Here is a 25,563-nt window from a genome sequence, read left to right as displayed (position 1 = left end):
CAGATACACCTTTTGTAAGGAGAATATATTGTAAAATCGGTGTACTGGATACAGGATTAGCTACAGTATTTAAAAAAAACCCAACAAAACAAAAAGCAACTAAACTCTTAACACTGCTACGTGATGCTTTCTGCCAATTTCTTAGCTGATTCATTCATTTTTACATCAGCAGTTTGGAAATATCTTACTGAAAAAAAAATAACAATCGTAGGAATTTTTTGTTTTTACTTTGTAACCTACTCAAAACGCTGTGTGAAAAATACAGAACTCCACTGTTCCTTTGATCATTTGATGCTCTGTGGGTGAGCAGCTTGTCACATTTCAGCCTGCCTCAAAAACAAGAAAACAAGCCCGTTTCTATAGTTATGATGGTCTCATGATACGATGGTCTCATGATACAAACAGGACAATGTTTGGCAGGCATGGTGGTGTCCTATGTTGGGCCAGCTGATATGCTTCGCAGCTCAAAGGAGAAAACAAGCTGAGAGGCACACAAGGCCTTTCTTAGTGTGAAACAAAGGCAGCAAACCTTGTTAAACCGTGTTTTGTAATAATCTACAAAGCCTACACAGGCTTTTGGTGAGCTTGATTCCCATGATGTTCGCCTTACTACACTTGCAAAAGGAACCATTTTGCTTCTGAATTAAGTATTTGCTCTGCAAGTGGTGTTTAGTAACTGTTAGTATATTTGAAAAATATACTTTGGGATCCTATGTATATTAATAACATATTTCATATGTTTGATTATTTCTTTCCTTCAAAAAAAAAAATCTTTGTTGGCTCAATTTTGTTTCCAGAATTAAATAATATTTGTACAAAATGTTTAAATCCCGTCATGGCTATTTTTTCGACTTCTCAAACTTAAAGCAGTTGACTTTTAGCACAGAAAACCAGTGTTTGATAATGTATGGCTGATAACATCAGTTATGTGACGGATAAATAATTACTACCTGTAATTTTCCTGTGACGTAAACCGGTTGCATCTTTTTGGGTCATTACGAGAAATAGTCTGTGATGTGCTCTGTAAAAAAAATTTCAAAATTTTTAAACAAAAATGCCCAAAGGGGGTTACAAAAAAAAAAAAAAGAAGGAAAATACAGGTATTTCCACATGTGCACATGCTCTCTTTTGGAGATTTCTCTTTGGAAAGCTGTTACTGAAGAAGCTCTTCCGTACACATACAGCACACTGATCTGTGCTTCAGTGAGGCAGTGTACAGCTTTCTTTACAGTGACAAATACTGAAATGCTAAAAATAGATCCAGCCTTAAGAATCCCAGATATTTTCAAATAACAAAGAGTGATTTATGTGAGCTCATTTTGCACTTTGACAAAATATAGAGGCGCTTTTGTACTATGATTAGCAAGGGTGCTGATGTCAGTTCGCTTGTCTAGCTTTAAGCTTTATTCTGCTGCTAAATTGTGCTTTGTACTGTAATCCAGAGAACCTTTGTATCTGCCTTATTAGTGTGTAGTTTATGGAATTGCTTTTGTTTTTGAATATAATCTGTGCCAGTTTCAGTGAGTGTGACTCATTATAGGACTGAAATAAATGTTCACATATGCACTATGTGAAAACTCTGCAAAAATAGTAGCAGGTGCTGGTAGGCTAAATTCAATGTTTTAAGTACTTTATAGTTGCTGTTTTGTAGCCTGAAGGACTGAAAGGAAATTCTTTTAGCTGATTGGTTTTTCTCAGTTTTGGAAAATCCTATTTACTCGTTAATGCTCAACAGAGATTATCAGAAATGCTAAGAACCTTTTACTCCTTAACATAGCACTAGAAATAAACTTCTAGAAGAGGCACACCTGGTTGGTACAGAGTTGATGGGGTTTTTTGCATGGTGTTTTGTTGTTGCACAAATTATGAGATAAAACACATTGTGCTTCTCAACTGCTCTTGTCCCTCTCCTATCTCTAATCTCTTTCCTCCTGATTTCAGCTTTGAAAATTTCATCTGAGTGGCTGAAGACTGAGGTTAAAGATAAAGGCAATTTTTGAAGCGGGAGAGTTTTGCAGTTTGGTTTGTAAGTTATCTGTGACCAACTTTGCCTGGAGAGAGAGCCTCCGATACTGACGTTTCCTGTTATCCCAGCATCTAAGTTGTCACTTGATTTGGAAACAGGAAACAAAACAAACTTTGCTAGTGTTTTTGGGTCGCTGTTAAATGGTGCTTATCCAGCTGTGCTACTAGAATATACCCACATTTGAAATCTAAATTTGAAGGGGTTTCGTCTGTTATGTTTTCTACTTCTGTGTTTGAGTGTTCACCCAGTTAAAGTTATTGCTACCATGGAAATAGTTCTTTGAGACTTTGACTTGATTCACACAGTTCAGCATTTAAAGGCAGATGCTGTATTCATCATAATATAATACACAATAAATACAATATACTATACATATATATCGTACAACTACAATAAATATACTTGTTTTGTGAAGTATAGACATTATCTTAAAATCGAATAACTTTTTGAGTGTTGGTAGTTGGAGAATGGATCACAAGCCTTAATTAAGCTGTCTGGCATTTTTCCCTTCCTCCTGTTTTCTGTATTATCTTTTCATAATAGCTTTCTAAGCTTGATACCCCAAAAAGGCATTCCCACTTCACAATGAGGGTTTTGTGAGTCTTTAGGGCCAAGCTGACGATGCTAGTTCAGAGCTGGGAGATGGCAGTGCAGTTCTCCCTCTTTGTCCTTTATGTCCTCCTTCCACTAGTTTGTTTGAAGGTAACAGCTCCATAAAAATGAAATGGAAGCACTCTTGTGCCTCACAAAAACTCTGAATCTTTTTCTAATACATAGTAAGAAACACTTGTTTTGAAACCTACTCCCAGTGTGTAAGGGACATCACACATCTTGACCTCTTCTGGAACCATCCTTGCTGATTTCATTCCTTTCCTTGGTTAGCCTGGAACCAGAGCTGACCAAAAGGAAAATGCACTCACCTGTCTTATTTATGCATTTCTTCTGTTGTTGTTTTTTTTTTTATCTTCCAAAGGACTTGCTGACAACCTCGTTTGAGTATCCCAAAGAAGTTGTTAATGGGGGGTGCCTCGGGGCATGGTATGAGCCTGTAGTGTAACATGCAGGGACTTGGCTACTGTGTTGATTTTTCTTGGTCTCCAACTTTGCTGGAAAGCGTAAGAACAAATGGATGACACGGTGATGGCTCCCCACTGTGCCTGGGCTCTGCTTTCAGATTTCTGACTGAAGGCAGTGCAGCTCTTCCAGTGGGCAGTGGCACTACGTCTGGTTTCTTCTGCTGTGCCCGTTATCCTGGACTTGGGGCATATAAAGAAGCTTGCAGCATAGAATATGGTATTGCTGGTAGAGCTGAGGAACAAGTGGGGCAATAAAGTTGCTGTTGGAAGCAACAGGACAGCTGTATGCAAACCTCATTTTCTTAGTTTAAGTTAATGCCTTTGATCAGAATTATAGCAGGTGATGGAGGCCCACGGGAATGAAAGGCAACTGAGAATCAGTTAGAAGATGAGGCAGTTTAGTTGTGCTTTTCTCTCAGACCAGCTTCTTTGTCTCTGCAGCATCAGGAGGGCTGGTGTAATAGGCACAGCGTCAGACTATCAAATATATTTCTTCTGTGGATGTACCTTCCCCAAAGACTGGCTTTATGTGGTAAAATTATAACATTTGGTCATTCTCTCCATCCTCGTCTCTCTAATGGTTTCAAAAAGAATAATGTAGCTCTTCTTCTGTGAGAAGTACTACTGTAGAAATATTATGAGGTTCTGAGTGCAGAGGTCCCCTGGCATCAAGGCAAGTGTACAATGTGAGCATTGTCTGTTCTTTAAATGCAGGTCAACTATTATTGAGTATCAGTGAAAAATTCAGTTAAAATGCATCAGCCTGAAGCAACAGATATTGGAAACAAAATGCTATGCAGTACTGAAAAATGTATTTCATTTTGTCTTCCCCATGCCTATGAGAGCTTCCTTCAAAGGCTTTTGTGTGGAGTTTCCCCCCCCACCCCCTCCTCAGTCCCCTTCCCCTTTTTTTTCTTTACTGGATTCATTCTTTCTCATTTTGTAAACAGTGACTTAATTTATATATCCACTTGTTATAAGCAAAGCTAAGAAATAAACTTCAAAATACAAATTCACTAATTCTCAAGTCCACTGCTGTAACAATACCTAAGTAGATTGTATTAAATGCAGGTATCTGGTGTGTAATCTCTTAAAATAATAATTGGACTATTTATTAGCACTTGATTCAACCCAGGTTGAAGCCATACACAAAACAGTCTTAAAGTCTGATTTCTTCTAATTTTTCTCCCTTTTTTCTCTCTCCAATTTTCAGGCATGGAAGAGAAGATGGTTTGTTCTTCGGAGCGGCCGTTTAACGGGGGATCCAGATGTATTGGAATACTACAAAAATGACCATGCCAAGAAGCCTATCCGTATTATTGACTTAAATTTGTGTCAACAAGTGGATGCTGGATTAACGTTCAACAAAAAAGAGTTTGAAAACAGCTATATTTTTGATATCAACACTATAGACCGAGTTTTCTATTTGGTAGCAGACAGCGAGGAGGAGATGAATAAGTGGGTCCGATGTATCTGTGATATCTGTGGGTTCAACCCTACAGATGAGGGTAAGTTCTGTTGCTTTTTCTGAGAAGCTGCAGTGCCTACATGCAAAAAGAATGTTTCAAAGATCAGATGGCTATCTTTAGCTGGCATATGTTTTGAAATTTGTATCCATTGGCTATGAAACTTCCTTGTTACTCTTTGAAAAAAGCAAGCAGAACAGAGGGAGATATGAAGAACTTGTTACAAATTGAGTGCGCCATAGAATTTGGATGACGCTCTTCTGTTTTACATGGCATTAGGTCTTGAGAACACAGGAAAAATCTTTAAGTAAAATCATGTGCAGCAGTAGATCATCATAATCATCAAAGGAATCCCATTTGGTATAAAAACATATGGTTATGCAAGCAGGAATGAGTGCAAAATGTCAGGTTTCTAATATTACCATTTCTCCGTCTGCTTTGCAACTTGGGGGAGAAAAATCCACCCCCCACCAGCTAAAACAAACAAAAAATAACTTGTAGTTATGCACTATCCAGCTCTAATCCTACCAAAATAGATATTTTGTGAAGGCAGCTTGTAGGAAACAGGATGGTGTGTTTAATTCCTTACAAATACCTTGTGGCCATTGCTTGTCCTGAATCCATTCTTATTTATTTACTTATTATTCCTGCATTCCTTGTGGAGATTAGTGGGTTGCATGACTTGCTGTAGCTCTGTGCACAGTCCCAAGAAAAGATTAAATATGTGGTAAGAGGGTTATGAATAAGGCATGCCTGACTGAAGGGGCTAGAATTAAATCCCTGCTTTTTGCAGGATTGTGGATTGAGGGAGGTGAAGGGAAAAAGGGCTTGCATCACTTCTGCTCTAGCCAGATCTTGAAAAGTGACTGGACAATATTGTGCTCTGAAGAGGGGCCCTTTTCTTTCTCATTGCTGCCGTTTTGAACTAAAACTTTGTCATGAAAACCTGATCTGTGAATTACCACTCAAATAGCAAATTCAGTGAAGGGTGCTTGTTTTGACAGTTCCAGCATATTTTCATGGCATCCTGAACGTACCCAAGACCACCCACAGCACGTTTCTAAGAGCGATTGCAGGGTGATTCAGTGTTCAGTCTGCCAGGCATCCCTTGCCTACGGGAGAGGGGCGGGCAGGTGGTTGCCTTTCAGTGGATAACACAAGAGTGCACCAGCACAGCTGTGGGCAGGAGGTGCACAGAAGCCAAAGGTTCTGGGGACAAACTAGGAATCTGGGAATTAAGGAGGAAACGTGTTTAACTGGCAGCTCTTTGGCAGAGCACAAAGGAGCTCGTGTCTGTTGCGTGGAAGGGAGAGGTAAAGTCCCCTAAAAACCATGAGACCTTTCCTCTGAAGGCTGGTTTATTGCTCATCCTTAATTTTCTGTTGATGGTTACAACATCTGTTGGTGAACTGAAGGTGAAACACACCATGGATGTGGAGAGATCTAACTATAGCATCACAGGCCATTTGGACCAAAACTGGCTCTTGCTCCAGTCAGTTGTACTGGTGAATTATCCCCACTGTATTTTCATTGCATGTTTCATCTTGGGCATTTTAGCTTTGCTTGGATTATTCCAACACCTTTACTTCACACAACTGACAGTTGACAGTACTGTCTGTTTTATGGGTTTAGTAATGTCTTGCAGTGAATTGAGGAAGCATTTAAAAAAGGAAAATGGGAAAATCAGTTGCTGAGTGTTTATTGCCAAGTTCTTATTTTTCCAAGATGAATCTTCCTACTAGTGGAAGAGCAAGTCATAAATGTGCTTTTTAAAATCTGTGTTAACCTCCAGTTTATTTTGAGAAGTTCAAGAATAGGTGAAGTTCAGGCAGTAAAAAAGCACTATTAATATGCTCTCGAGAGACCCCACCTGGAGTATGCATACAGTTCTGGTGTCCCCAACAGAAGAAGGACATGGAACTGTTGGAGCAAGTCCTGAGGAGGGCCGTGAAGTTGATTGTAGGGGAGGTGCTCCAGTCCTCCTAAGACAGGCTGAGAAGGTTGGGGCTGTTCAGCCTGGAGAAGAAAAGGTTGTGTGGAGACATCACAGAAACCTTTCAGTATCTGAAGGGGGTTTACAGGGAAGCTGGAGAGGGACTCTTTGTTAGGCACTGTAGTGATAGGATAAGGAGTAATTGTTACAGACTGAAAGAGGGGAATTTTAGGTTAGATATATGGAAGAAATTCTTTACTGTGAGGGTGGTGAGACACTGGAACAGTGTTGCCCAGGGAGGTTGCAGTTCCTTCAATCCTGGCAGTGTTCAAAGCCAGACTGGATAAGGCCTTGAGCAATCTGGTCTAGTGGGATGTATCCCTGCCCGTGGCAGAGGTGGGACTAGATGATCTTTAATGTCCATTCCAACCCCTTAACATTCTATGATTCTATGATTTTAGTCTTGAATTAAACAAAATGAGTGTATGGGGCATAACCGATCTCCCCTTTAGCCTGTGGAAGCAGAGGATAGTTTTCTTTGAATCTGGACAAAATGTCTCTTGCCAGACTGGTTAAGGGCTGTGTTATGAGAGGACTGTCATTGGCATCCTTTGCTCCATCAAGGACTAGGGGCACCACTGTCCTATTGCTCCTGCTGGTGTTTGTTGGAAGCCCAGGCCCATTGTCTCCTTGGATTTACAAGGGAAGAAGTTACAAGTTGTGGTGGCTAGTGCTATTGGAAAACAAATATGGAGTTGTTATTTTTGGTGTTGGGAGGAATTAGGGACAAAGAGTTGTCACAACTGTAGACAGACCAAAAAAATAAAGATCACTTCAGAGTAGCTGTGAGCTGGTCTTTTCATACTTAGTGAAGACTCAGAGATTCCTATCTCTGAGTGCTAAGTTTGTGTTTATTTTTTCAGAAATTATTTTGAGTACTCATTTTTACCTAATGCTTTGCTGTGACTTTCCAGCTAGAAATTGGTCTACGCCTGTGCAATCTCTTCATTGTGGAGATCTGCAATGTTACATTTGTATTTGGACATAGATAACTTTATGTTCTTCAGTCATTATTACCAGCCATTGAGTCTCCAGATTTCTGATTGCATCATAGTATTGTGTAATCTGTAATGATTGCATTACAATTACAATATATGCAATATATGGCTTTTTACGGGGAGTTTCTTTTAAGAAAGGGTTCACAGTGTTTTAGGTGTTTTAAACTTACAGCAAGACAGAAACACGAAGGAACTTTTTTCTTTTAAATAAGGTAAATAATTCACTTTCAAAAATTAATTTCTGGGTACTTGTTATGTTTTCTTCAGCTAATACTTCTTTTTCATTTGTTTTCAAATGTAAATTTTGTTTCTGTAGCATCTTTCTTTTTAAAATGCACGTGCAAAGGTGAGGGAAGCTACACGTGAACGTGGGGTTTAGGTTTACCTCAGAGTTTCATATTGCACTTTTAACATTCATATTTTGTCTCTAAGGTCATAATGTAATAAGTCATCTAGAAGTTAAAATGAAACTATAAGGAAAAATGTGTCACCTGTGTTTTGTGTGCTTTGAACTCCAGTAGGAGACATTCTGGGATGGAGAGAGTAAATAGACCTAGGAAATGTCTGTTCTCTGCCTGGTGCTGTGGAGATGTCTGCTGAAATACTGTGGCCTGAACTTTCAGAAGGATGGGGAGAACTGTTTAAAGAAAGGTAGAAATATAGGAGATGGATTTTTTTTGAAGTGATTGATGAGAAGAAAGGTTGAAGGATTTTTTTTTTCATTTCCCCTGGGAAGAAAATACTGAGGGAAGAACTGACTTTGAAAAAAAGGCTGTGATAAGCAGGACATGGCTTAGTTGTTATCTGAAGAGAGAAGTTACTTGTTTTTCTCTCAGTGAGTAATGTAACAAAGAAAACCCTTCCAAGGATATCTAAGCACAGGCTGTGAAAGCCCTTCCCTGGAATTCAGTAGACATCTGTGATGAATGTTCTATACGTGATCCAGCTCCATGTTTCCGTAATTTAGTGAATTGCGTGCTTGGCAGAGCAGGGGAAGGAGGAAATAATCTTACTATATGCAAACATGTTACTTGCATGTATTCATTTGAATAAAGATAGCAATAGCAAAGTAAACCAGAAGAAATAACAAGGCAAAGCAGAAGAAAAAAAAAAGAAAAGGGAAGAACAAGACATTGAAATCTACTCTTACATTTACACAAATAATTACATGTGGTAAAGAAAGTTTGTCATCAGAAGGGCCGTACTTTGAAGGAGCTGCAGCTTTTTTCACACACAGCACTTTCAAAGTCTGCAGTGTTTCTGTTCAGGCAGCTGCTCTCTGGTGTGTGCCTCTCATGCCTTCTGCCTTTGGGACAATTATTTTTGGGGAACTGTGCTTTTTTTTTTTTCATCATATTCTGATAATCCATGCACTGCAGGTTGATCACAGCTGGGTTGCCGTATCAGTGACAGGATGAACATAACTTCACCTTGCCATCCTGGCTCCTTGTATCCTCTCCAGTGCTGCGTGGTCAGGCATCACTGCTGCTGCAGTGTGTCCGTGATCTCCATCTCTGATCAGGATATCCCTGTGCTGCCTGTAACACACACGTGGAACAGACAACAGGCTCTGCCACTGAGAGCTTACTGTCTGCAGTAAGAGACATCAGCACAGGAGCAGGGGCATGGGAAGAAGTGAAAGCAAACAAGGTGGCTTTGACCATTGTGACAGTGTTAGTGCCTCAGGTGTTGGACTCTGGTTGAGCTCTGGGCTTTTTTCAGAAGAAGTTTTCAGGAGGTCTTTGATAAATAGTGGACATTGGAGGTGTTTCGGATGCCGTTCCTGCATGAAGGGTTTGTCCGTAAGAAATAGAAAATGTTATTCTTTGCCAGCTTTGACAAGTGGATGATGGAGGTTGGAACACTTGGCAAATCAAAACTGCGATCCCCATAACATGGGGAGAAGAGTAGAGACCTTGGTCATGGAAGGACTCAAAAGTAAGGACAAATAGCAAAAGCAAGGACTAAAAGCTCACTTTTAGATGAAGGAAGGGAGGCTCTGGAGGAGCATAAAGAGAAGTGCAATAACAGAGTAATAAGCTTAAAAAAAACTTGCAACAAGTTTACACCATGGGGGTGATGTACCTAATGACGAGTTTTTGTACCTCTTAGACATTATTTACTAGAAAGAATGTTGGCTCAGAGGTGACATGCCAGAAGGATGAGTGACTGGTGACCTGGAGTGCAGTAGAGAATAGCATAAAAGGACTGAGTTAAGCATTAGGAGAGAGACCCTCCAGAGAAGGACTGTGGGTCTATTCTCTTGAAAGTGATGCAGTAGGTTTAGAAGGAATAGTTGCACAAGGGCATCTCTTTTCTGGAGGCTTTTTTGGTTTTTTGCTTTGAGTATAGTTTCAGGGATAATGGCCACTGACACATATAAACATGATTTTTTTAATTTTTTTTTCAGGATGGAATTGGGGAGAAGAAGGTGAGGGTAGACTGTGATGATGGTAGAGTTATGTGGCAAAATTACATAGGAATAAACAAATTTTTAATAGAGGTGGTAGCTGGTGGCTCAAGAGCTGAGTAAACGGAGGCAAAGCTGAGATGATCTTTGCCTGTTATCCAAAGGAGAAAGAGAAGACAGCAGAGAGGACTAAGATGTCTTCAGCTTCAGATAATGTGGCAAAAGAATAGGTGGTTAAGTGAGATGATGGTGAACAGAATACAAAATCTGCAACTGTAGGTCTTCCCTTACAAGATGTGAGGAAAAAATACATCTATTTAAAAGATAATTTACTATCAGGGGTACAATCAGAGTCTTAATCTTGAGCGTTTGGGGTTATTATCTTAAGCTGCTAGCTGCATATAATAGAAGTTCACATGGAAGATGATTCTGCTCTTCCTTGAGGAAAAATAAACTGAATCTAGGTAATTAACTTCATTTTCCCTGGTTCCTGCTGGACACCTTTTGTGCCGCTAACATCACCTGACGAGTCCCTGGGAGAAGGGGATTGCAGGGGGGTGGGGTGGAAAACTGTTCTGCAGATTGCTGGCTCTCAAGCTGTGAGGTGCTGAGAGGTGGCACAGGGATGCCCACGGTCCCAGGGCACCGTGCTGGAGCCCCAGGTGGGGAAACTCACCTGATGGTTAGAGAACCATGGCTCTGCTGAGGAGAGCTCTGGGCCTTGTTAGAGAAAAAAAAAAAAATCCCAAGTGTTTTAATGTGGTGGGCTGCACTGTTTCTCTTCACAAGCACCTACAGAAGTTAAGTCTATAGCAGGACTTCTTGATTATTTTTCCTGTGTCACCCAGCCTGTGAGCCATCTGAGGATGGAGAGAACAGGCTACAGATGTTTCTTTCTTTTTTTCTCCTTTTGAATGAACAGTCTTCAAAAGAAAATTGCAGGTGGAGAAGGGGAATAACTTCTGAGTGGAAATGCTTCTAGTATTTTCAAATCTTAAATGGGTAACCAGAAGCGTAGCTTAAAATTACGTATGAACTGCAGATAGTAAGTACTAAATTTTAGCTGTTAGCTCTGAAAGCTGAAAACTTCAGCGTGTGATAGGAACCTAGTCATGTTTCTGGTTCAGATGCAGGAGGCACAGTTATCCAAAGCATAATGTACAATAAGCAACTGCTCATCAGTGTTCTTTAGGGTATCATGTTTGTCTCCAGAAAAAGAGAGATGCTGTGAGATTGCGTTAAACTAAGGAAACAAACTTATGAAATGCACAGGAACTCTTAATTAAAGTATTTAAAAAGATCTTCTCTGAGTATAGCAGGAAGGTTCAGAATTGAGGTTTACTGCATAGATTTCATAGGGGTTGCAAGCTGATCACTTATGCCGAAAACCAAACCCAGGCTCTTGTGTCTGTGCACCCTCTGGGCTGGATCTGGCTTTCCCCTACTGAGTCAGTGTGTGAGCAGAGCAAGTGCCTGTGTGTCTGTGCCCCTCAGTGCACATGTGCTTGTGCTCTGGGCAGGCACATCAGACATGTGGCCCTTTGATTCCAGGATCTTTCACTTGAGACCACGTAGAGGCTGACACTAGAGGAAGCTCCAGCAGCGTATTTCAGGATGTATCAGGTTAAGCAGCAGAGATAAGGACTGGACAGACCTAATTTAAAACAAATAAACAAAAAAGAAACACACACTCCCCAACAAAAAAACCCAAGAAAACAACAAAAAGTTCTTTTAAGGTTTAAACTGAAGCTATGAAGCTTTTGTATTTTTATTAAGGCTTCTACTGTTGTATCTGTAAATTTTTGCTCAAAGTTATTACTTTGACATTTTGTTGACCATTAATTATTTTAATAACATCTGCATCATAGCAAATGGATTGAATGTAGCTTCTCAGAAGAACAGAGGAATCATGCCACTGCATATCTGTTGCTGATTCACTGTTCCAATGGGAAAATCCCATTTCTATTTTCATGTTTCTACCTACAAGCTGGAAAGAATGCATTTTCTTACTTGGATTGCAATTTTGACATTTAAAGAAATGCTTGCTGTAATGAGGCCTCTCTGTTTTGTTCACTATGAGAACATTCCAAGTATTTACATAATTAGAATATTAAGAGACTATATATCATAGTCTAGAAAACAATTTAAATTTTGCTTTCATTTAAAAAAAAACAAACCCAAACCAAAACACAAACCTAATCCTAAATGGCAACTCCCACACTCAAATCTTCTAGGTTGTCCACAAAGCACAGATATAGGAATTTGTGGAATAAAGAAGCTTTATATAGGTAAGAAGGAAGAAAAGGAAGCCTTTTATTATTCTTGTTCAGAAAATGCTCTTTTTACCTAATTCATTTTATGAAATGCAAAAATGGTTTTGAGGGAAAAAGTATAAATTCTAGCAAAGATGAGGTCTGTAACTGCTCTTAACAAACCAGCTGAGAACAGATAAAACTCTTGCCCTGTTTTGAGAAAGCTGCTTGTTCTAGCTGCACTGAATGTAGGAATTATAAAAACAAAATAGGATTCTTGTTAGACTCATTTGCATGTTAAATATTCTGGCTGTTTTTCCAGCTCCCAGTTATTTCAAAGCAGTCCGAGTGTCTGAGCTCTGGGAACAAACCAAATGACTTACAATGCTCTTTGGTGTGCAGATGACCCCTTCCCTAAAAATCTGCTAGTCCAAAGTGGAGCAAGTTGATGATTGTACTCTTTGAAATCATAATAGGCTGCTGGGAGAGAAACTTTCCTTCATATCAGCTTCAGAACTACATGGCTAAAGAGAACATTTGAGAGGGTACAGATAGGCAAACAGCATTCATTTGCTCAGTGATGAAAGCTTTAACATGCCTGTTTTCTTTGTAGTCAAATTTGAAATCCCGTCAATGCATAAAGCAAATATGAAGTAGCCCAGCATGAAGTGCTTTAGACTAAATTTGCTTGCTCTTTAAATCGGGCATTAGCCCACACTATTTAATACATACAAAATGCCTGTGTGAGGATGAATTTCAGATCAGAAAGTTGGTATTTTAATAGTTTAGTGCTCTATCCACTGGGAAAAAAAAAATCAACCAAACCACACACAAACCCCACAATACATCCGTAGGAGGATCAGGGATTTTATCAAGTGGTATCTGTGTCAAAATAAATGAGGCAGCTCATCAGAAGGAAAATGTCCCTAACAATCCATTACCATTAATGGGCTCGAAATCCTTGCTCAGAGAACAGACCATAAACCTTCTAGACAGGTGGACAGCATCACCTTTAATATTCAGTAACAATCGAAAGGCAAAGGTTGGGATAGGAATAGAATGAATTATTGTTATGTCTTTGTAAATCAGTGAGAGTGTCCCAGACCTTTTCCTGTGCTTTTTATGCAAGAGTTAGTTTCCTTTCTCAGGAGAAAAAAAAATAGTAGAGCTAGGAAAGGTGAGGGTGAAGGGAAACCAGATCTGCAATGAAATGGCTTCCATGCCAGGAAAAATTAAGCAGCACCAACTCAGTAAAACTGTGACAAAGTTGTGTAAAGTTGGGAATGGGGATTGTGAACAGGAGGCAATTGTTCACTGTTTCTCTGAAGATGGGAGCTGAAGGATATCAAGTGAAGCTATCAGGCAGCAGGTTTAAAATAAAGTGGTTTTCATAACACAAGTAATAATGTGTAGACCTCATTGCCACAGAAGGGTAGTAGAGGCCAAAAATAAAAAAGCATTTAAAAGAAGCAGGAGAAATTCAGAAAACAGTGTGTCAGGGGCTGGTCAGCATTGGCTGTGGATGCAGCCTCTGCCTTGGGGTGCCCCGAAGCTGGGGCAGTACATCAGGCTTGATGTCTGCATCAGGCCACCATCAGAGATGGCATCATGGGCTTCAGAGAACACAGCTCTGTGCCAGGATGTTTAGCATAATGGCCTGCACCACCTTGCCTCATTTCACCAATCACAGCTTATAGCCAGCCTGTAACTTCTTTTTCTTTCTCTCTCACACACTTTTCTCAAAGTAACTTTTTCTTTCTCCAACCTCAGTGAATACATTGGTCCTCTTTAAAAAGTCTTGATATTATTTTTCTCTGGAAAGTTACCCTTGAGTCTTGCTGCTCTTCCTGGGAATGCCAGTGCATGGCCTGTTTAATTGCATCAGCGTCACGTAGGGATGCATTTTGCTATATACCTGCTGGGCTCTCCTGTCTACATGAGGTCTGATTGACACACCCATCTTCCCTGGAAGTCCCATGTTTGATGTCTTTTTTTCCCCCTTGTGTGAACTTGGCACCAAGCAGATTTAATGACGTGAAAGCCGTGTGTAGTCGGGGACAAGGAGCAGGGGTGGGGACCGTGGAACACTGAAGCTCTTGAGGATCTTGTCTGTAAGTGTGGTCAAAGAATGAGACTGTATTTCGCAGGAAGCCTTTCCTCTCCACTCTTACTCATGCATTCCTCAGTTCTGGAGGGGACAGGACAGAGATAGTTGTCCTTTCTCTCCACTCTCTCTCTTCCAGGAGCAAGATGCTGGTAGGTCCATTCAGGCACCTCTCTGTTCCTGCTGTTGAACCCCAGCATTAGGAGAGTCAAGAAATATGAGTAGGTGCCTCAAATAGGCTCTTTCGAGCTCTTGAATTTCCTAAATAATAGAAAATTGTTCAAGTCCCTGGATGCAGTCTGGTTCTGCTTTTCTCCTGCTAACTAGCTTGATGAATAGGTCAGGCACAACCTTTAATAAAAACTTTTTTTTTTAGGTTATCCTACCTTTTCAGGTAGGTTGAGTTGAGGAATTTTCATACACCTAGACTTCTTCCACCCACATGGGTGTGGTGGGATTTAATTTCTGAGCCTCTGTAAGTGCCATGGGAGTTCAAAGCAAGTGCTGTTATTTCTATTTCCACGTCTAAATCACTTGTACCTAGTGTACACAGAACTGGAAGCAGGAGGGCTATTTTCTGGGCTGCTCATCTGGTTCTTCCCAGAATAGTGCTGAAGTTACTTTGTAGTGCATACCTGGTCTGTAAGCTTAACAGGAGCAGAAGCAGTCTGCATTGGATAATAATATGTTCATTTAAACAATGCTAATAAAAAGCATCCATTCTTGGGATGTGCAAGTTGGAATGTACAATGAGTTGCAAGTACAGGGGAGCCTTGATAATTGAGGAATAATTTGCTTAATTATGTTGTTCTTCGTCAATGTGTCATTAAAACAATGAAAAAGTTAAATGATTGTTTAATGTCGGACTGTCAATATTTTCTAGTCTCCCAGATAATTAAATAGTCAGGATACATGTATTTGGAAGAAAAAAAAGAAGTTACTTTAGAAGATACATGGATAGGAAGTGCATAAGACTTATAAAGATAAGGTTATTCAAAAAAACCCACACCTCCTTTCCCCTGCAAGAGAAACCCAAACCAAGCCAAAACAAAACAAGGAAAAATCCCCCAATCCAACCACAACTGCTTCATTTATTGCACTATAATAAAAAGTTTGGCTTGGTGGAACATAGTACCTCTTGTACCTCTGCCTTATTTTTACAGTTCTAAGGAATCTTCCATTGGAAAAGCAGCATTTTTCCTGTTGCTTTTCAGATATTTGGAGTGGGCAGTTCTCACCTGGTGACTAATCTCAAATGTTGAAGTGACCTTGGTCAAAAAAAGGGAGGAATACTTGCAAGTGCTAACTCAGGTTGCCATATAACTTATAATAACATATGGGCCTTTGTCTGCTCTTGATTAAAACAACAGATTTGTGTTTTTAGATGTACCAGTGCAGCTGTCAGCACCTTTGTTCTTTCTGTGACCAGAAAGCAGGTTAAGTCAGTCACTAAATAAGGCATAAACCCTGTTTCCAAGGCATACTTAAGAAGTTGATTGCAGTTTGAAAATCTAATGATTTATATATAAATTTAAATACTTTGAAATGAGTCTTAATATCCAGATGTTCTCATGTCCACTAATTTTGACAGATTTGAATTAAAGCCTGAGAATTCTCTCATCCTCTGTTAATAATTTTCTTTTTGTAGTATTGAAAGACTATTTCTTCATTGCATAAGGAATGCTTTGCTCCTGTGTTTGCAGATGCTGTGAAGCCACCAGTCAGTTCTTTACAACCATCTGCTGAGTTACCCTTGCCCATCAACACTTCACCACCTTCCATGCAAGCAGAATCTTCCCTACCTTCTCCTTACCGGCTTATTAACATCCCCCCACTGGAGTCTTCCTCTGGTCAAGAAGATCCTCAAGACTACTTACTGCTAATAAACTGTCAAAGTAAAAAACCTGAACCCATGAGGTAAGTGACTTTTGTTTCTTAATAACATTTGCTTGCATTACAGGCCAACAGCGTTTGTGCTAAAAGCACTTTTCTATTGCCAAAACATTGAGCATTCAGATGCACATAATCTACCCAAGGAAGCTGCCTGTAACTTCTGTTTTTTTTCTTTCTGTGCTTGAACTTTTTGCAGTAATAATAAATTGTGTGATCAGTGCTAGACCCATATTGCGTTCTTCAAAAGTGTGGGCAGCAATTGCTTGAATGAAGTACAGGAATAATGCAGTGATCCAAGCATCTCATTGTAGCTTGGAGTGGTGCATGGCACAGAGCAGAGAAGTACTCTTTCTTTAGCCACAGCCTGGTGTGCTTAATCCAGTTTAGGACTAGAAAAACCTGGAGGAATTTAGCCTTTCTCCCTCCTGGTATTTGGTGACCCAGTTTTGCCAGTTAAAGCTTTCATGGAAGGGATTTAGAAAACATGCTGCTGTTTGTTATCACCTGCCAGGTTACCACCTCACTGAGTGCAGCAATCTTCGAGTGGTGTTTGTTTACTATTGCTAGCATGGTTCAGACTCTCAAGCCAGAGTAAAAGGCAATTATTTTGTGATAATTAAGAATGCAGGAGGCTGAAGCCACACTATTTCCATGTCCTAAATTTTAACTTTTTGCAAATAACAGATATTTAAAAGCAAGCTGAAATAACCTTTATTTTCTGCTGAATAAAGACTACCTACACAATCAGTTCTCCAGAGGAGTGTGCAATCGGAAATTTTAAGGAAAGCATTTAGAACTTCTACTGAATTAAATGTCTATTTATTTCTCCAACTGCTACTTCTAACTTAAATAAATGCACAGCACCTCCTGCATAGAAGACTATGATATTCATGGTAGGTACCTGGGAAGTATCACTATGTTTTCCCAGAATGGATCATGGTGGCCATTCCTGGAGCAGCTGCCCAGGGGCATAGTGGAATCTGTGTTCTCTTTAAAAAAACTTCAAAAAACCAAAAACCAACCAAACAACAAAAAAAACCCCAAACAAAACAACCACAAATGAACTTGACTGGACAAGCTCCTGAGGAACCTCACCTGATTTTGAAGGGTTTTACTTCGAGGTATTGGAAGAGCTGGAACAGATAATCTCCAAAGGTACCTTCTAACCTTGAGTATTCTGTCGGAGAGCCCTATAAATCCCTCTGGCAAACTTCTTTTCTGCAGTAATTTCAAATAAATTTTGCTGGGGTATTTCCAGAAAAATAAACAAAATGTCATACTATTTTTGTGATTGCAGACAAGTACACGGAAGCTGAAGAAAGCTTCCTTTGAAAGTGTTTTCATGAGTATTTCACATATTTCCTTAGGGCCATACCTTTTAGTGGTGGTGCCTTCTTCATCAACACCTTGATGCTCTGCCAGTTTTCCCTCTGCCATGTGCTCTGTGCTCCCTTGGCATTTTTATCTTGCTCTGTTGTGCCTGAGGAGTTTCCTGCTCCATTTACTGACGATTACATGGTAGAAAAGTATCCACCCTTCACAATCTTCCCTATAAAATCAGGGAATGAGCCTATAGTTCCCCCAGAGTATGGAATGTGCAGGTTACAGGCATCATGGTGTGCCCTAAAAACTCCTGCAGGAGAAGGGGAAACCCAGTGTCTGCTTTCTCACTGTTAAAGGTTTCTGTGTTTAGTGATGTTTAGAAGCTGATAGTGCCCAAGAGGTATGTCACTGTTCCTGCCAAAAGCTTTTAAGAGTTTGGTATTCATTCCAGAACAACTTGGCAGAGGAATCTTGACTTTCATTTCAGCACTCCGGCCCATCAGAAATGCGTCTGAGTGCCTGTTTGCTTCTGTGAGGGATGGGCACAGAGCAGAAATTTAACACCACCACATGAAGTGTGTTTTTAGGAATTATGAAGGTTGAGGTGTGTAATTCACTTTCTGACCTGATTTCCACAGTTATGTCATAAGTGCATTAAGTAGGGGCTGAGGAGACCATAAAAGAGGACACAAACTGTGGCAAAGGAGAAAGTCCATGAATAGCCTGCAAAATTTCTCAAGGAAGACGCTGATGACACAGGGGAGAAGGTACTGGGGCAGGCAGAAGGTCCAATGGAGATAAAATGCCCAGTGAACTGAGAAAGAACTGATCAAAATCTTTGGCGTATAGAGGTTGTTTAAATGAATGCTGGTTTTGTAGGAACATTTCAAGACAGTGAAACATTGGCATTGTGATCACTTGGATATTATATGGGCTTAGTGTATTATATGTAACTAAATTCGCTAAATAGCTGTGTCCTTTCATTAAAAAGGCTGTAATAATGAAAATTCAGAATAATAGTTGTGCTGGACTTTCAGTTCCACCTAAAAGGATTCTTTATGTTTTCTGTCTGGTAAAGTAGGTATTCTGCTGTATTTGGGCCAGAGTATAGAGCATATAGACCTTTTCCTATGGAATTAGAGCTTTGTGTATTTGTGTAGCATGTTACTAAGATGATCAGTAAGAGTGCACTCTGTGCACTACCCCAGTCCACATCCTTAAAAGCGAAGAAAAAAATTAAATGGCTTCATCATTTTCCTAATAATTTCCAGGCTTGGAGCAATATATCTGTGTATTTCATACAGACTTAGTGCAAAGTGCAAAGCTTAATAGCTGTAATTAAACAGGCAGGTACTGTTAATTAAATGGTTTTATTTTTATGATGTTTTCCCTTTAGACTTAAAAGTTGCCAATATGCAGAGGGAACGTTTTCTATTCTAATTCTGCATTTTACTTTATAGGTAATCTGGGAACCACTGAATTTTATTTCAAGGCTTTGAGGTTCTTTTCTGGGCAAGATGGGTAACTGTGAAATATAGAGGAAGTATCCAAGCTGCCTCTTTGGAATTTTTTGAGAATTGTGGTGTTTCAGAACTAGTAAATAGTTTTGAAATGCTTCATTACAATGTCATACAGTGCACCACATACTGTTGTGAGAACATCTTGGATGCAGCAGTTGCAGCTGTAACAATCACGCTGTATTTTGTCTAAAATAGTTTTATGCTCTGATCACTCTTGACTTGAGAAAGAGCATTGTTTGACTGTAACATTTAGTGAGATTTTAAGGTTCGCATTTGGATCTTAGAAAGGAAAATGCAGCCAAAGACCGTTTCCAACCCACTTATTGTTCTGGCTCATTCGAGGGGTATACTGAAATACTAAACGCTGTCTTCCTCGTCTTTCCTATGTTTATGAACCAGCCAAGGGTCACCCTTTCTCTCAGAAGAAGGGCAGGAATACCTGCTGTTAGAAGACTTTGAAAGTAAAAAGATTCCACTGCAGTGAGTGAACAGTAGCCATTCTTGGCACGCGTGTGAGAAATTAATGACAGAGCCATTAACTTGCCTGAAAATATTGTTTGTTTGAGATGCGTCTTGCATGGTGTTCTGTGAGTTTTAACAGAAGAACCTTGTAACTTTGGCTTGAATTTTCTGGAAAGAAAGCTGGGTTATTATTTATTTATATATCTACCACATTTTTTTTCTGTGCTTGCTCATTTGTCCCAGATTACTTGCACACAAGAGCAGTTTTGCTGCCATTTCGTTCGTAATGTTCTGTTTAATCAGTCATATTGATTCCTGCAGATGGGAAAAGAATCAGCTGGAAAGGATGAGTGGTCAAGCCAGCCCGAATACAGCATTTTCAAAAATGGGATGATTGCCCCTCAGACTAAAACGCTTCTTAAACATTTTTTGCTGGGTCTCTGTCAACATGTAGTTTTTAGTATGTGGATGCTTTTCACTGGATTCCCCTTGCACCTCTTCTCTGTGCAACTTGATGCCTAGTCCTGGTAGTCCAGCAGGCTGTACAGTTTTCTTTTCTTGATATGTGGAAAGAGATGTCCAATCCTAATACTGGGTAAGGGATAGTTTGGCCACTGAGCATACTTTGGAGATACATGATACCCACTTGTGATAATACTGAATTCATGTCATATCCATCCTCTGCTTGTAAAGTGAGGAGTTATCATTATGTTATATCCAGTCTTGCCATTGTTTTAAACTGAGATATAAAAAAATAATGCCTATCTTAATAACCAGTTGTTAATGGAATATTTAAGGCAATTGGTGTTTTTTTTTTAATTGAGCTGTACTAAAGTGCTTGGTAAAAATTAAAATTCCCGAAGTAGAGAAGTCATCGGGCATCCTGTCAAAAACAAACAAACAAACAAAAAAAACCCCCACGAGTTAAGTTTGTTCCTGTCAACTATGCACTGTGCATTTTCAGAATTGTACATGCTGTTCTTATCATGATCAGTGGTTAATGCTGATTTTTGAAAACTAGTTAAAATTCAGAGGCTGAATTCCCTGACTTTGTTTGGACTTAAACTGCTTTCTTTGTTTCAAACTGTGTTCAAACTTTTAGTCTTGCAAAATCAGGTTGGTTACAACCCATTCATATTTTGAAAACTATTTCAGTAGACTGAGAAGTTGATTCCAAAAGATTACTTTAAAAATTGTGAAGTAAATCAGAAATGCCCTCTTATAATGAGAAATGTAAGTTGTGCCATCAGCAAATTACAGACCTGGCTGTCTCATGTGTCATGGTTTTTGAAAGTCTTCTGTTTTTATAAGTGCTTGTGGTCAAGAAGAAGCACCATCCACTTAGACCCAGAAAAACTCCTATATTTAAAAAAGCATTTGTTGCTTGCATGTGATGGGTAATCCTTAAGCACTGACATTGTACATGTGCTGTTTGTTTGTTGCATTTTGAGCTCTGGTTATATAGTCCTATGTGTTTTTGTAAGATAAATGTAGTGTTGATGTTTTATTTCTGTAGTTTTAGAATTTTTTTCATTTTAAAGTATATCCTAGTGAACTGGAACTAATAATTTTGGTTCTGCAATTGAGTGTCAGTGTCCAGCTTCTCTAGACTGCCCGCTTTATTTTTATGGCATAAAAAACAGAGATCTCAATTCTCGCCACACTTGCTTATGTGAAAAACATTTGACTTTTGCTGGGATTTCAGTCTGAATGAATATCATGGAACTGGAAGAGTACATCTAGAAAGCGAGGAACTCCTGAATCAATTCTTTGAGTAAAGAGGAAGGGCTGCAGCAGGGGCTGAACTCAGTGTTACTGGTCACACTGTTGACAATTTATTATGCGGTCTGTAACCTCGTCTAGTTCCTTCAGTCCCATGGGCTCTATTTTTTGCAAATGTTTTAAACCTCCAGTGGTTCATTCGTGAATTTTTGAAGCTCTGAGGCAAAGGGAGTAAACCGTTAAGAGACAAGAGATATATTTTTTGTAGTCAGCACTGGAGGGAATACAGGAAGTTTTGCTTCCCTGGTTGTGCCAAGGATAAATAATGAGAAAATTCTCTTATTTTTGGGAGGGAGTCTACTCAACTAATGCTGATCAATGTTCCGAGTTACCTAGAAACCAGTTCTGGCCAGTAAGACAGAACTGAAAACTATGTTTATAATAATAACCAGAGCATTTCTCTAATGAAAAAAAAAAAAACCAAAACCCCTAAGAATAAGCTAACAGGAGAAGGTGATATAATTGCAGTGAGAGAAATCCCATAAGCTGCTCGTCCTGATGGAAGATTATATCTCTGCTATTGAACAGAACAAAAAGTTCTGTTGGTTGGGTGAATGACATTTTTCTTGACTGCAGATGTCCATTCCAAGCTAACCATGTTGGTTCCCTTGATAGCTGTCAGAGAGGCACTTTGTGAGGGATTCCTCGTCTTTACGTGGATATCTAAGAAGAACAGATTGTGTTTCACACAGTCTCCATTTCTCTGATGACTGCAGAGGAAACTTAATTGAATAGCTAAACTGGATTCCTTTTTCCTCAGGTTGCCAGAACCCTGGGAGATAAATGCAGCTGTCCCTTGAGAAAGAAAGTTTTGTGCAAACTTACTTACGAATGAAATTTGTATAATAAATATTGGTTGTGATCCCTCTGAGGTAGCAAGCCTCTTAAATAAGGGGGAAAAAGCTTCTTGTGGTAGTTCATGTATTTTATTCCTCAAAAGTTTCAGAACTGTGTGGTCCAGTTGCTTAATCGAGCTTAGTAAGAGTAGCAGGTGTTCACTGAAACATATGCATGATGAAATATTTACATATGTATGTATAAATTAACACAATGTATGGTATTGTGCTAATGAAAATGGGAAATATCATGGTATGATTGATCAAAAAGCGTATGGACTGCCTTAACTCCACCGGTATTTTGCCACTATCTTGACCTTCATTTAAGCAAGGAGTCCAATACAGAATCAAGACCAGTAATAACAGAATTTCTCTGCTTGGAGCACAGTAACTGGGGAGGTTTACAAAGAAAATAAAATCATTGCAACGTGGTTACTTTCCATGTAAGTTTACTGGTAAACTTGGTAAACTTAGTAAGCATTAGTACTGGTTAGTACCACTACTAGTGAGTGCTATTCTCATAAAAGAATTTCCCAAGAAATCAAAGGTAAACAGCTGTGGAGCTTTATCTACCACTGCCTTAATTTGCATTCAAGACAAAAGTACTCTGTTGCACATGCAACCTATGGATTTTTTTCCCCCTCAAAGAGCATACTGTTTTCCTCCTATTTATGTTCTTATTTCCTACTTCTCTTTCCTTTACATATTTCATATGAGTTTTATGTGGTCAGTACAACATCAGGCATGCATTTAAGAGCATTACAAGCAGTCATGTTTTTTCCTCTTAACATCTTTTTCATACTGATTAGAACTAGCAAGTACTGTAAACCCAAGAATGGAGTGTCTTATTTTTGCCTTTAACTGTGCCATTAAAGTGCTGCTAGTTGCCAGCATGGGTTAAAAAAATAACAATAAAAAAAATCCCCCCAGCACCCAAACCAAATTAAAAAATCCCCCAGCTGCCAAAAAAACTGCTCCAAATTGGCACCGTGGAAATCACTTGCTTTATGAAACATCAACCTGTTGTGGAGTTGTTTGTAAAGCTCCACAGTTGTATTATGTGTTTCACATGCATGGATTTGTACATATGTAGTCACTTAGGATCCTTAAACACTACTATTTGTTTGATAATTGAGTTCCTGCATCTCATTTTTAAAAAATAAAAACAAAAACTTGGAAGACACTGACAGACTTTTTAGTTGTTTACATTCCAAACGTCGTGTCTATCGTTTGTAATGTTTGTTTTTTCTTTGTATTGTTCACCAACATTTTAATCTTACAATCTCACATATAGATCTCACGCTGACTCGGCAAAATCCAGCTCTTCTGAAACAGACTGCAATGATAACTTGCCCTCCCACAAAAACCCCGCTCCCTCAGCGAGCAAGCACGCTGTGAACGGCTTCTTTCCGCAGCAAGGGGTCTATGACTCCCCTCCTTCTCGGACCGGACTGACGCTGGCAGACAGCAGCCTCTATAACCTGCCCAGGAGTTACTCCCAGGATGTTTTACCCAAGGCAGCGTCTCCGTCTGGGACTGACGCGGAAGGAGAGCAACACGTTTTCAACGCGCCGTCGGCAACGTCTTCGTTGGACGCACAGATGAGACACGTCTCCATTAGCTATGACATTCCCCCCACGCCTGGAGGTACTTATCAGATTCCACGAACTTTTCCAGAGGGAACATTGTCTCAGACTTCAAAACTGGAGACTATTCCAGATATTCCTCCGCCTCGGCCACCAAAACCTCACCACGCTGCAGATCGGTCTCCTGTGGAAACATGTAGCATTAGTCGCACTGCTTCCGACACGGATAGTAGTTACTGCATCCCCACAGCAGGAGTGCCGCCCTCCCGCAGTAATACCATTTCAACTGTAGATTTGAATGTCTTTCGGAAAGGTCAGTACTCTGCAGAGCTTTTGTGTTAGATGGTGTGGTCTTGGGAGGAGTGATGGGATAGGAATGATGTGAGGGGCGTTTCTAGCCCTTAGAAACAAGCGTGTAGCCCTTCCCAAGGCGGTCTGTGGTCAAAGTACGTAAGAAAGAGGAAAAAGAGGTTATTAAAGGGAACATCAGTAAGGGATGGACATTGCACTGTGGAATTTGGTCTTGGCTAAAAATATTTGAAGACCCAGACATATTTGTGGTGTTACTCATCTTTAGAAAACAGCAATGAAGAACTAATCTTTTTTTTTTTTCTGATGCCTAATAAGCTCATATAACTGAATTCAATACTGCCATTATCAGTCTTTCAGAACGACCAAAGTTAGTAAATTGTGGTCCAATCTGCAGAAGCTGAAAGAGTTTCATGAAGGTCAGTGGGATTTGGTGTATACCCATAGCTTTGAGATCCACCCCGATTTGGTGATCATTGCCACCGACCTTTATTTCACTACTTGTGATTGATATGCTTAGTGCAGTTTTTAAGTAAAATTAAAGTTGTTCCTTGTGGCCACCTAAATGTTGGTACTCCAGATGTGCTACCATGTGTATTGTCTTGTTAACTGCTTTTGTGCTGTCTTTCATAATTTTTTAGGTTCCTGAAGCAGGTGGGTATTACAGTGTTATTTTTAGAGTGAAATTCTAAGCTGGTTATGGTGGATGCTAGTGTTACAGGTCTTTTTAAAGAATTGTTTGAGTTGTGCTAGGTATGTGATGAGAGGCTGAAATGAGGGGATGGGAACAGGGCTTTTAGAGGGGGCAATATACAGAATGGATGTGACATACAGGTGCTCAGATAGTATTGTCCTGTTTGTCATTCATTTTGTAGGCTGAGAGTAATAAATATTGGTGGTTGATAGCGCTTTAAAATTACAAAGTAACACCCTGAAAGACCCTTGTTTGCTCCGCTTACCTTCTCTCATTTTCCTAAGTTTGTAGGTGAATATTCCTACGCTAAAGCTGAGATTCTCTGTCTCAAGAAAAGTAGCCTTTCTGAAAATACTGTTTTAATTTGGTGCTCAATAGCAGAGTGTTTATTTTTCCTCTGAGATGGAAATCTCAAAAAGAACTTCAGAGGTTTTTTACAGGGCAAGGTGGGGCTAAAACCCAGAGTTTTCCCAGTTTCTGTATTGGCATCAGGAGAAGGGGCATGCCTGCTGCAGGATAAGGCAGTCTGCCACCTGCATGGATGAGCAGCACCTGGGAGCCAGGTGTCCCACAAACACCCCTCTCCACCAAAGAACCAAAGATGAAGATCAAGACCTTCTTAGTGGGGACTGCCAGGAGCTACAACTCTGAAAATGGAGAGATCTCTGCTTCTGCAGCAGTTTTTTCCAGTTGAAAGCCCCTGGAGACCACACTGGGGAGCTGAGAGAAGGGATTCACCTGTTTCTGCAACAGATGGAATCCTGTTGAATCAGCACTTTCCAAGGGAAGGGTATCAGTCAGGAAACCTTTCTCCAGACCCTGAACTACATCTG

The 25,563-nt window shown here is 39.8% G+C and overlaps 1 protein-coding gene across 4 annotated transcripts in view; it reads left to right on the top strand.

Annotated features, from left to right (window-relative positions):
• GAB1 (GRB2 associated binding protein 1) overlaps window positions 1–25,563 on the top strand; it is a 100,907-nt gene that overhangs the window by 53,776 nt on the left and 21,568 nt on the right. For 3 of the 4 annotated variants that reach the window (XM_027698878.1, XM_027698879.1, XM_027698877.1), the window contains exons 2-4: window positions 4,316–4,610; window positions 16,029–16,242; window positions 23,436–24,040. In XM_027698878.1, coding sequence (XP_027554679.1) covers window positions 4,316–4,610; window positions 16,029–16,242; window positions 23,436–24,040 — 1,114 coding nt within the window. Of the gene's footprint in view, window positions 1–4,315; window positions 4,611–16,028; window positions 16,243–19,460; window positions 19,542–23,435; window positions 24,041–25,563 lie in introns of all 4 variants that reach the window. The other variant, XM_027698876.1, reaches the window with a different exon arrangement.

This window comes from Neopelma chrysocephalum, unplaced genomic scaffold (genome assembly GCF_003984885.1).
Source record: "Neopelma chrysocephalum unplaced genomic scaffold, ASM398488v2 Primary Assembly neopelma1_133, whole genome shotgun sequence".
Taxonomy (NCBI): Eukaryota; Metazoa; Chordata; class Aves; order Passeriformes; family Pipridae; genus Neopelma; species Neopelma chrysocephalum.
This window is presented reverse-complemented; position numbering and strand designations above follow the sequence as displayed.